Source organism: Chiloscyllium punctatum, chromosome 20, assembly GCF_047496795.1.
Source record: "Chiloscyllium punctatum isolate Juve2018m chromosome 20, sChiPun1.3, whole genome shotgun sequence".
In the NCBI taxonomy this organism is placed as follows: domain Eukaryota; kingdom Metazoa; phylum Chordata; class Chondrichthyes; order Orectolobiformes; family Hemiscylliidae; genus Chiloscyllium; species Chiloscyllium punctatum.
In genome coordinates this window covers 11,987,487-11,998,160 of record NC_092758.1, presented here as the reverse complement: position 1 = coordinate 11,998,160, position 10,674 = coordinate 11,987,487, and the positions used below count along the sequence as shown (strand labels likewise).

The following is a 10,674-nucleotide window of genomic DNA, read 5'->3' as shown; positions in this document are numbered from 1 at the left end:
TACAAATTGAGGGGTGAAAGATTTAAGACAGATGTCAGAGGCAGGTTCTTTACTCAGAGAGTGGTAAGGGGTGGAATACCTACCTGCCAATGTAGTTAACTCAGCCACATTAGGGAGATTTAAACAATCCTTGGATAAGCACATGGATGATGATGGGACAGTGTGGGTCGTCGAGGTGAGAATAGTTCACAGGTTGGTGCAACATCGAGGGCCGATGGGCCTGTCCTGCACTGTATTGTTCTATGTGTTCCCGCTCACCTGCTGTTCTTCTCCTTACACTGGTCGAACATCAGGTTCAGGAAGAGACATGAGGGCTGTGGGATCAGCCATGATTCCATTGAATGGCAGAACCATTCGTAGTAAGTACACTTTATCATTTTCTTTGTACCAAGGTTCATCACTTCACATTTCTTCGTATTAAACTGTGGGGTGGCACAGTGGCTAGCACTGCTGCCTCACAGCACCAGGGACCTGGGCTCAATTCCAGCCCTGAGCGACTGTCTGTGTGGAGTTTGTATATTCTCCCTGTGTCTGTGTGGGCTTCCTCCCACAATCCAAGGTGCAGGACAGGTGAATTAATTGGGTGAATTGCTAGGTAAAAGTGAGGGCTGCAGATATTGGAGATTAGAGTCAATATTAGTGGTGCAGGAAAAGCACAGCAGGTCAGGAAGCATCTGAGGAGCAGGATTCTCCATCCACTTACTGCACTCTCAACTACCTTCTCCCCAGCCCCATTCCTGGTGAAGAGCTCCTGCCCAAAATGTTGATTTTTCCTGCTCCTCGGATGCTGCCTGACCTACTGTGCTTTTCCAGCAACATTCTAAACTCGTGCTAAATTGCCCACAGTGTTCAGGGATGTGTGTTTTGGCAGAGGTAAATGTGGGATAATGGGAATGGGTCTGGGTGGGTTACTCTTCGGAGGGTTGGTGTGGACATGTTGGGTCAAATGCCCTGTTTCCACACTGTAGGGATTCTATGATTCTAAACTTCATCTGCCAGCTATCTGCCCACTCCACCAGAATGCTAATACCCTCGCAGTGTTCCACACTACCCTCCTCTCAGTTTACAACTATCTCAAATTTTATGTCATACACAAACTCTGAAATTAGCCCCTGCATACCAACTCCAGACTGTTAATTTATTTTACATATCTCTTTTCGCTGAACGTGCCAGACCTGGTGAATTTTCTTCAGCGCTTCCTGTTTTTTTGTTGGGGACATTGTGATTTCTTTGCGTGTGTCTGCTGCCCTTGTCTTTCTCGGTGTAGAAGGTGTGGGTTTGGAAAGTGCTCCTGAAGGAGTCTTGGTGAACTATTGCAGCGCATTTTGTCGATGATACACACACACACCAACCCAAGGAAACCCAGACATGAAACAGAAAGCAGGAAACACCAGCAGTGCTTTGTCCGGAGGCTCACTGAAGATGTTACCCAGTATGGTGACGAAACATCTGAAAATGAACCTTCCAGCTCAGCGAGCAAACCGACATCCAGAACTACAAATCTTCTCAAAACTTGCTCATACACACACTGTTGCTATTCTGTGGAGATATGAAGAGAGGGAGTGCTGGAGATGCCAGTGATGTGGCACTGCTCAGTCCTGGATTGAATATTGTTGCAGCTGCACAAATGAATCTGGTAGGCAGCAAACAACGGGTGCTCCAGTTTCCTCCCACAATCCAAAGATGTGCAAGTCAGGTGAATTGGCCACGCTAAATTACCCATAGTGTTAGGTGCATTAGTCAGGGGGAAATACAGGGTAGGGGAATGGGTGTGGGTGGGTTACTCTTCGGAGGGTTCAGTATGGACTTGTTGGGCCAAATGGCCTGTTTCCATACTGTAGGAAATTTAATCTAAAAAAAATTCAGCTACAGTGCAGCAGTGGTGGAGGCTTCAGGGATGGAGCCCAATAGTAGTAGGTTAATCTGTCCTGGATAACGTCGAGCTTCTCAAGTATAGTGGTTGCTATAAACATCCAGGAGGGAAGAAAGAAAGACAAAGTTTCATGAGAAAATATACATACTGTTTGAAAGATTAAACTCAGCTGTTCCCATCTTCCTGTTGTGTCAGTTTATTTTACATCGTCCAAGAGAACAGTCGGTAAACAGTCTTTTAAAAAATAACTTTATTTATTTCCCAGGAATTGCACAGTAACAAAATATCCCCAACTGAGTCACTCAACTGAACTTCAGGATTTACACTGATGTCTTGAACTGCAACAATTAAACTGCATTGGGATTGTTCACCCTTTAAATCCAACCCGTTTAACAGACAAGCTCATCATTTGTCTGATATTAGCAGTGCCAACTGGAGAAATGAACCTTTCAGTCCCCCAAGGTTTAAACAAGTATCCTGTTTTGTTACTTCTACTCACTCTTGGAATGCTGGTGTTGATGCAGGAAGGAATGGAAAGGGTTAAACTGGTTCAGGACAGTGTTGGTTGCCTGTAAACTGGGTGGGTGCAATAATGGCCAATTACATCAGCATTTGAAATTGCAGCTCGCATGCTGCAATTGAACAGAACAATTTGAGTTGAAAGCGAAGTTAATTGCAACAAACCAGTGAGGACTGACAGATGACCAGAGGGACAGGAAGTCTTTACATGGCTAAATCAATGGAAGAATTCTTGGAACTCAACCAACCAACAGCTGAGCAGAGACCCAGAACTAACCCATATTCACAACAGCTTGATGTAAAAGACCTTTCACAAATTACAATCAGTATACAAATCCGCAAAATGTCACTCACAGGAGAACGCAAAAGAGAACAAAAGGAAATCCCTTGACAGACTCATTCTAATTGTCAGCATTTTTCTCCTTGTTCTGGTCTTGCTCCACACCTCTGCACCACCAGCAAAAGATGTAGAGGATCCACTAAACCTTTTGAATGTCTTTAACACCTCGTTGCTTTCTGGACTGAAGGGAATTCAGGCCAAATTGGTAATGCGTGCTGATAACAAAACCCAGCATCAGTGAGAGAGGGAAGAGGGGGAGAAGCAATGTGGAAAGCTCCACGTGCAGACGGGCTCTCCCTCAATGGGAAGCAACCAAAGTCATTCATAAGGAAGTCAACATTCTAACTGACAGACCCCAAAACTGTGAGGTCATTATACCCACAAACGTACACAGTTGGTTCTCCTGATTCACTATATCCTGTTGGACATTATCCGTGTATTCAGTTTCTTAAAGAACGATTTCAGTTTGCAGATCTTGCAGGACTTTTTCTTGCTTTTATGCTTGACTACCTCGTTCCCCAGCTGATCCTCCTCGTCCTCACTTGCCCAGGGTCCCCAGGCGCCCCCGTTGAGTTCTGGGTTGGCCCGGGGGTCGTCCGCTGGGTACCTCACCGGGATGGAGGTGCTGTCGTAAAACGCCAACCTGGCCAGCAGCTTCCTCACCACCTTTGGGTGCTTGGCGGAGATCTCCTCGCGCTCGTACGGGTCAGCCGTGATGTTGAAGAGCCACACTGACCTCCGGTGACCCGCCCGCTGCCTCTCCAGGTTCCACCAGCTCCCCGGGAGGGTGGGTAGCGTCTGCGGCGGGACCCAGTCGCTGTAGCCCGGATCCCCGGTCAGCAGTTTCCAATCCCCCATCCTGATGGCGGCTTGGATGGCAGTGTTCCAGAGGTTGTGTCCTTCCTGCCAGGAGCCGAACCTGGCGTGGCTGTGCAAGGGGTCAATGTTGTGCAGGATCTCGGTGCGCGGAGACCTCTTGCCTTCGCTGATCGTCGGCCAGAGGTTGTACCCGTCGAGTAGGGGGCTTTCCGTCATGTTGCCCCCCGCCAGTGACACCAGGGTGGGGTACCAGTCCGTGATGTGCATCAGCGAGTTGCTCACCCGCCTCTTCTTCTTGATCAGCGGGCTGTGGACAAAGCCTAGGCCTCGGATGCCACCTTCCCAGTAGGTGCCCTTGCGCCCTCGGAGGGGCCAGTTGTTACCCCCCCAGAAAGGCTGCCCCCCGTTGTCGGTGGAGAAGATGAGGAGGCTGTTGTTGTAGTAGCCATACCTCTTGAGGGCCAAGGTGATGTTCTTGATGGCCTCGTCCATGCAGGTGACCATGGCCGCGTACTTCCTGCGGGCCACGTTTCCGAAGGACCTGTACCGGTAGATGTATTCCTTTGGAGACTGCAGCGGGGTGTGGACGGCCTGGAAGGCCACGTAGATAAACAGGGGCTCCTTGGGGCTGTGCGTGGCGAGGATCTTTGTCACCTTCTGGGCATAGAGGGAGGTGGAGTACTTCCCGCTGTACTCCCAGGCCACGTTCTCACCATCGTGAAGGTCAAAGCCACAGATGCCAGGGCCGTCACAGTTATCGTAGGTGTAGTAGTCCGTGCTGCCGGTCAATGTGCCGAAGAAGGTATCGAAGCCTCTCCTGGTGGGCAGACACTCCTTCTTGTAGAAGCCCAAGTGCCATTTGCCAATCATGTGGGTGGAATAGCCAGCTTCCTGCAGCTTCTGGGGCAGAGTCACCTGATCGAGGGGCAAGCAGTTGGGTTGCCTTGGCCGAATGATGGAGTGCTGGAGGCCGGTGTGGATCTGGTACCTGGAGAGAAGCCAAAGGGAATCCATTACCGACCAAGAGCAAAGCATTGATTATATACAGCACCATATCCCAACACAGAACATGCAACCAATCACTTGACAATTCTACCATATTGTGTTCCTGTCTAATGGAGTTCATTCGGGCCATCTGTGACTGCTTTCTCAAACTAGGGTGAAATCCTGAAGAGTTACGTCGCTTTTTCTCCTCCTCCGAGTCCTTTCCCTCTCTCCCCACTGCACCTTCACTGTAGATGGACGGCCTCGGGCGACTGACTGTGTGAAGTTTGCACGTTTTCCCCGTGTCTGTGTGGGTTTCCTCCGGGCGCTCCAGTTTCCTCCCACAATCCAAAGATGTGCAGGTTAAGTGAATTGGCCATGATAAATTGCCCAGAGTGTTCGGGGATGTATAGATTTGGTGCATTAGTCAGGGGTAAATATAGGGTAGGGGGATGGGGCTGGGTGGATTACTCTTCGGAAGGTTGGTTTGGACTTGTTGAGCCGAACGGCCTGTTTCCACACTTTTGGGAAAATCACTCAGTTGTGTGGGATAAAAACAGAGTGCCTTGGTTGGTCACCGGATGGAGTCTCAAGGTCCAGCTTCTTGGTCTTCCTCATCGTCTCTGTAATGATGTCTATTGCATTAAATCCTAGGTTGCTAACATTCAATAAACTACATCTTGTTTCAGTCGAGAGCTTCTTCCTGTTAGACATTTTAAAAATTTCTTCATGTGACATGGGTTAGGCCAGTGCTTTTTTTTAACCCATTCCTAATTGCCCAGAGGGCAGTTAAAAGTAGGTTTGGAGTCACATACAGGCCAATCCGGAGAAGGACAGCAGATTTCCCTTGCTGAAGGGCTTCGGTGAACCAGATGGATTTTTGCAACATTCAGCTGGCCAGCTCTTTATTCCAGATTTTCTACTGAATTCAAATGTTACTGTTTGTCAAGGGATTCTGGAACACTAGGCATTCAGTGGCATTATCATGATCCCCATTGCCTCCCCTTAAAATGTTTTTCTCTAAAACATGACAGCCTCTCTATATTTCTACCACAGAAATGGATGGAGACAGAATGTTCGAGAACACCTATACTGCCTGACGAGCAGTGGTGAGGATTTGTTTCACAACAGTGGGAATATCACCGGCCTAGTCATCCAGCTGCCCAGCTTAACCCACAGCACACAAGAGCTCAAATCCTGGTACATCGGCTATTGCAATTTACATCCAGTAAAGAAACCTGGGTTTGGAAACTAGTCTCAGTAATGGTGAGCTTGAAACTACCATCAGGCTAACTAAGCAGGGTAAACGTTCCAATGGGGAGAAAGTGAAGACTGCAGATCAGAGTCAAGAGGGTGTTGCTGGAAAAGCACAGCAGGTCAGGCAACATCCGAGGAGCAGGAGAATCGATGTTTCGGGCCAGAGCCCTTCATTAGGAATGAGGCCTTTTCTTTTGTTCCAATGTTCCAATGACCAGGGAGTCCAGAACCAGGATCTAAGGATATGGGGTAGGCCAGTTAGGACTGAGAGGAGGAGAAATCTCTTCACCCAAACAGTGCTGAGCCTGTGGACTTTTCTATCACAGAAAACGATTGAGGCCAAAACATTCAATGCTTTGAAGAAAGAGTTAGATATAGTTCTTAAGACCAAAGGGTATGGAGATAAAGCAGGAACAGGTTGAATTGTCAGCCATGTTTCATATTGAATGGAGGAGTAGGCCCGAAGGGCCTAATGGCCTACTGCCCTCCTATTTTCCATGTTTCTATCAATTGTTTTAAAAAACCCACCTGGGTCGCTAATATCCTTCAGCAAAAGATGTTTTATCTCCCCAGAAAGAAAGAAAACAGTAAACCAGGCAAGTGAGAGGTACATCAGCATGGAGCCCCAGTACATTCATTTCTAAGTATTATTTTCAAGTGAAATTGCTTTTTCCATTGTCTACTTTACATGTGATTCCAGACCCACAACACTGTGTTTGACTCTTAACTCCCCCTCCTGAAGCAGCCAAGCAAGTCACTCAATTCATGGACAATTCGGGATCAGGTTTGGACTCTATTCGTTGGAATTTATAAGAATGAGAGGTGATCTCATTGAAGCAGACAGGATTCTTAAGGGGTTTGACAAGGTAAACACCAAGAGGATGGTTCCCCTCATGGGAAATTCACCAAAAATCCTCAGACAGCACCTTCCAAACCCCCAGCCACTTCCATCCAGAAGGACAAGGACTTGCCAGTTCTCCTCCAAGCCACTCTCCACCCTGACTTGGGAATACATCGCTGTTCCTTCACTATTGCTGGGTCAAAGTCCTAGAACTCCCTTCCTGATAGCATCATACAGAAGGTAGACAGCAGCGGCTCAAGAAGGCAGCTCGTCACCAGCTTATGAAGGACAACTAGAGGTGAGCAACAAATGCTGGCCAAGCCAGTGATGCCCACATCCCACAAGTGGATAAAAAAAATCCAGGAGCAACGAGCATAGATTCAGAAGGAAAGGTGCCAATTTAAGACTGAGATGAGAAGGAGTTTCTTCTCTGAAAGGGTTGGGAGGCTTTGGAACTCCTTGTCAGAGAGCTGGAGGGGGGGGGGGGGGGGGCTTGGGGGGGGAGGTGTTCAAAGGCTGAGAGAGATAGATTCTTGGTGAGTCAGAGAATGGAGGGCGATGAGGAAGTCTGCAGGAAAGTTGAAGAATCAGCCATGATACTAATGAGTAGCCGTGTGGGCCTGACTGGCCTACTCCTCTTCCTTTTGTTTTTCATAGAATCTCCACAGTGTGGAAGCAGGCCATTTGGCTCATCAAGTCCACACCTACCCACTGACCATCCCACCCAGACCCACGTTCCCCACCCTATCCATGTGACCCTGCACTTCCCATGGCTAACCCATCTAACCTACTGGAGTCACCTTTTGAAAATTTGTCTCCACTGCAGTAAGCTCCTCCGAGGTTTCTTAATTTACAATGAAAGCAAAATACTGCCGACACTGGAAATCCGAAATAAAAATAAAGTGCTCGAAATACTTGGGCATGATGAGTAATTTAGCGTGGAGAATCCCAAAGCTGATTGGAGGCAGATGTTCGCAGGTAAAGGGACGGCTGGAAAATGGGAAGCCTTCAGAAATGAGATAACAAGAATCCAGAGAAAGTATATTCCTGTCAGGGTGAAAGGGAAGGCTGGTATGTACAGGGAATGCTGGATGACTAAAGAAATTGAGGGTTGGGTTAAGAAAAAGAAGGAATCATATGTCAGGTATAGACAGGATATTTCGAGTGAATCCTTAGAAGAGGATAAAGAAAGTAGGAGTATACTTAAGAGGGAAATCAGGAGGGCAAAAAGGGGACATGAGATAGCTTTGGCAAATAGAATTAAGGAGAATCCAAAGGGTTTTTACAAATATATTAAGGACAAAAGGGTAACTAGGGAGAGAATAGGGGCCCTCAAAGATCAGCAAGGCGGCCTTTGTGTGGAGCCACAGAAAATGGGGGAGATATTAAATGAATATTTTGCATCAGTATTTACTGTGGAAAACATTATGGAAGATATAGACTGTAGGGAAATAGATGGTGACATCTTGCAAAATGTCCAGATTACAGAGGAAGAAATGCTGGATGTCTTGAAATGGTTAAAAGTGGATAAATCCCCAGGACCTGATCAGGTGTACCTGAGAACTCTGTGGGAAGCTAGAGAAGTGATTGCTGGGCCTCTTGCTGAGATATTTGTATCATCGATAGTCACAGGCGAGGTGCCGGAAGACTGGAGGTTGGCAAACGTGGTGCCACTGTTTAAGAAGGGCAGTAAAAGACAAGCCAGGGAACTATAGACCGGAGGGAATCCTGAGGGACAGGATGTACATGTATTTGGAAAGGTAAGGACTGATTAGGGATAGTCAACATGGCTTTGTGCATGGGAAATCATGTCTCACAAACTTGATTGAGTTTTTTGAAGAAGTAACAAAGAGGATTGATGAGGGCAGAGTAGTAGACGTGATCTATATGGACATCAGTAAGGCGTTCGACAAGGTTCCCCATGGGAGACTGATTAGCAAGGTTAGATCTCATGGAATACAGGGAGAACTAGCCATTTGGATACAGAACTGGCTCAATGGTAGAAGACAGAGGGGTGGTGATGGAGGGTTGTTTTTCAGACTGGAGGCCTGTGACCAGTGGAGTGCCACAAGAATCAGTGCTGAGCCCTCTACTTTTTGTCATTTACATAAATGATTTGGATGCGAGCATAAGAGGTATAGTTAGTAAGATTGCGGATGACACCAAAATTGGAAGTGTAGTGGACAGCGAAGAGGGTTACCTCAGATTACAACAGGATCTGGACCAGATGGGCCAATGGGCTGAGAAGTGGCAGATGGAGTTTAATTCAGATAAATGCGAGGTGTTGCTTTTTGGGAAAGCAAATCTTAGCAGGACTTATGCACTTAATGATAAGATCCTAGGGAGTGTTGCTGAACAAAGAGACCTTGGAGTGCAGGTTCATAGCTCCTTGAAGGTAAAGTCCCAGGTAGGTAGGATAGTGAAGAAGGCGTTTGGTATACTTTCCTTTATTGGTCAGAGTATTGAGTACAGGAGTTGGGAGGTCAAGTTGCGGCTGTGCAGGACATTGGTTAGGCCACTGTTGGTATATTTCGTGCAATTCTGGTCTCCTTCCTATCGGAAAGATGTTGTGAAACTTGAAAGGGTTCAGAAAAGATTTATAAGGATGTTGCCAGGGGTTGGAGGATCTGAGCTACAGGGAGAGGCTGAACAGGCTGGGGCTGTTTTCCCTGGAGCATCGGAGGCTGAGGGATGACCTTATAGAGGTTTACAAAATTAAGAGGGGCATGGATAGGATAAATAGACAAAGTCTTTTCCCTGGGGTGGGGGAGTCCAGAACTAGAGGGCATAGGTTTAGGGTGAGAGGGGAAAGATATAAAAGAGACCTAAGGGTCAACGTTTTCACGCAGAGGGTGGTACGTGTATGGAATGAGCTGCCAGAGAATGCGGTGGAGGCTGGTACAATTGCAACATTTAAGAGTCACTTGGATGGGTATATGAATAGGAAGAGTTTGGAGGGAATATGGGCCAGGTGCTGGCAGGTGGGACGAGATTGGGTTGGGATATCTGGTCGGCATGGACGAGTTGGACCGAAGGGTCTGTTTCCATACTGTACATCTATGCCTCTATGACTCTAATCCACCTAACCTACAAATCCCTGAACACAATGAACAATTTATCATGGCTAATTCACCTAAGCTACACATCCCTTAACATTGTGGGCAATTTAGACTCACCAATTCACTCAACCTACACATCTTTGGATTGTGGGAGAAAACTAGAGCACCCAGAGGAAACCTGCAGGCAGTTGTCAGAGGGTGGAATCGAACTTGGGTCCCTGGCACTATGAGACAGCAGTGCTAACCACTGAGCCACAGTACCAGCCATTTTCTTATGGTCTTATGGAGGGATAATAAATGCTGCCCTCACCAGCAATACCCACATACCACCAAAGAATATTTCTTTACAAGCCCTATTTTCCTGCCTTTTCTCTGTCGACCTGCAAATTTGTTTCCCTTCAAGAATCGCGCTTTCAAAGTCCCTATTGAAAGTCCTTCTTGAATTTGCTTGCACTATCTTATCAGTCATTGCACAGGCCCTGACCACTGACTGCACAAACAAGTTCTTCCTCTTGTTCCCACTGGCTCTGTTTCCAGTCATCCTAAACCGGTCAGTCTGGTTGCTAACGTTTCTGTCACAGGAAGCAATTTCTCTGCTAAGAGTTGCGATGAATCTACTGTGGATATCTTGACACCGTCCAGTATAGACCAGCCTGCAGCGAGCACCTTCAACATTCATTGAGGCCTTTCAGCCCAACGGGACCAGACTGATGTTCATGCTCCACCCAAGGGCCTCCTCCTACCCTCCCTGTCTACCTCATTACATCCTCTCAATAGATTCATCCTTCCTTTCACCCTGATCTAGAGAGTTAATCAATGCTAGCTATGTCAGTGATGCCCACATACTGTTGTTGAAGGAAAGTAATTCCTTTCTCAAACAAACTGTGGGCTTCAAGCATTTCTCTGTATATTTTGCCGTACGAGGGTATTGAAAGATAACCGTCCCTTTGCTCTTTGTATGTCGAGAGTCAAGCTGAGATAG

The 10,674-nt window shown here is 47.2% G+C and overlaps 1 protein-coding gene across 1 annotated transcript in view; it reads right to left on the bottom strand.

The window, feature by feature from the left end:
- Positions 1-2,105: 2,105 nt before the first annotated feature.
- The window catches only part of LOC140491887 (arylsulfatase I-like), a 56,373-nt gene continuing 47,804 nt past the window's right edge, over positions 2,106-10,674 (bottom strand). Inside the window, exon 2 of the mRNA XM_072590322.1 lies at positions 2,106-4,539. Within this exon, the coding sequence (XP_072446423.1) occupies positions 3,144-4,539 (1,396 nt within the window). The 3' untranslated portion in view covers positions 2,106-3,143. The remainder of the gene's footprint in view (positions 4,540-10,674) is intronic.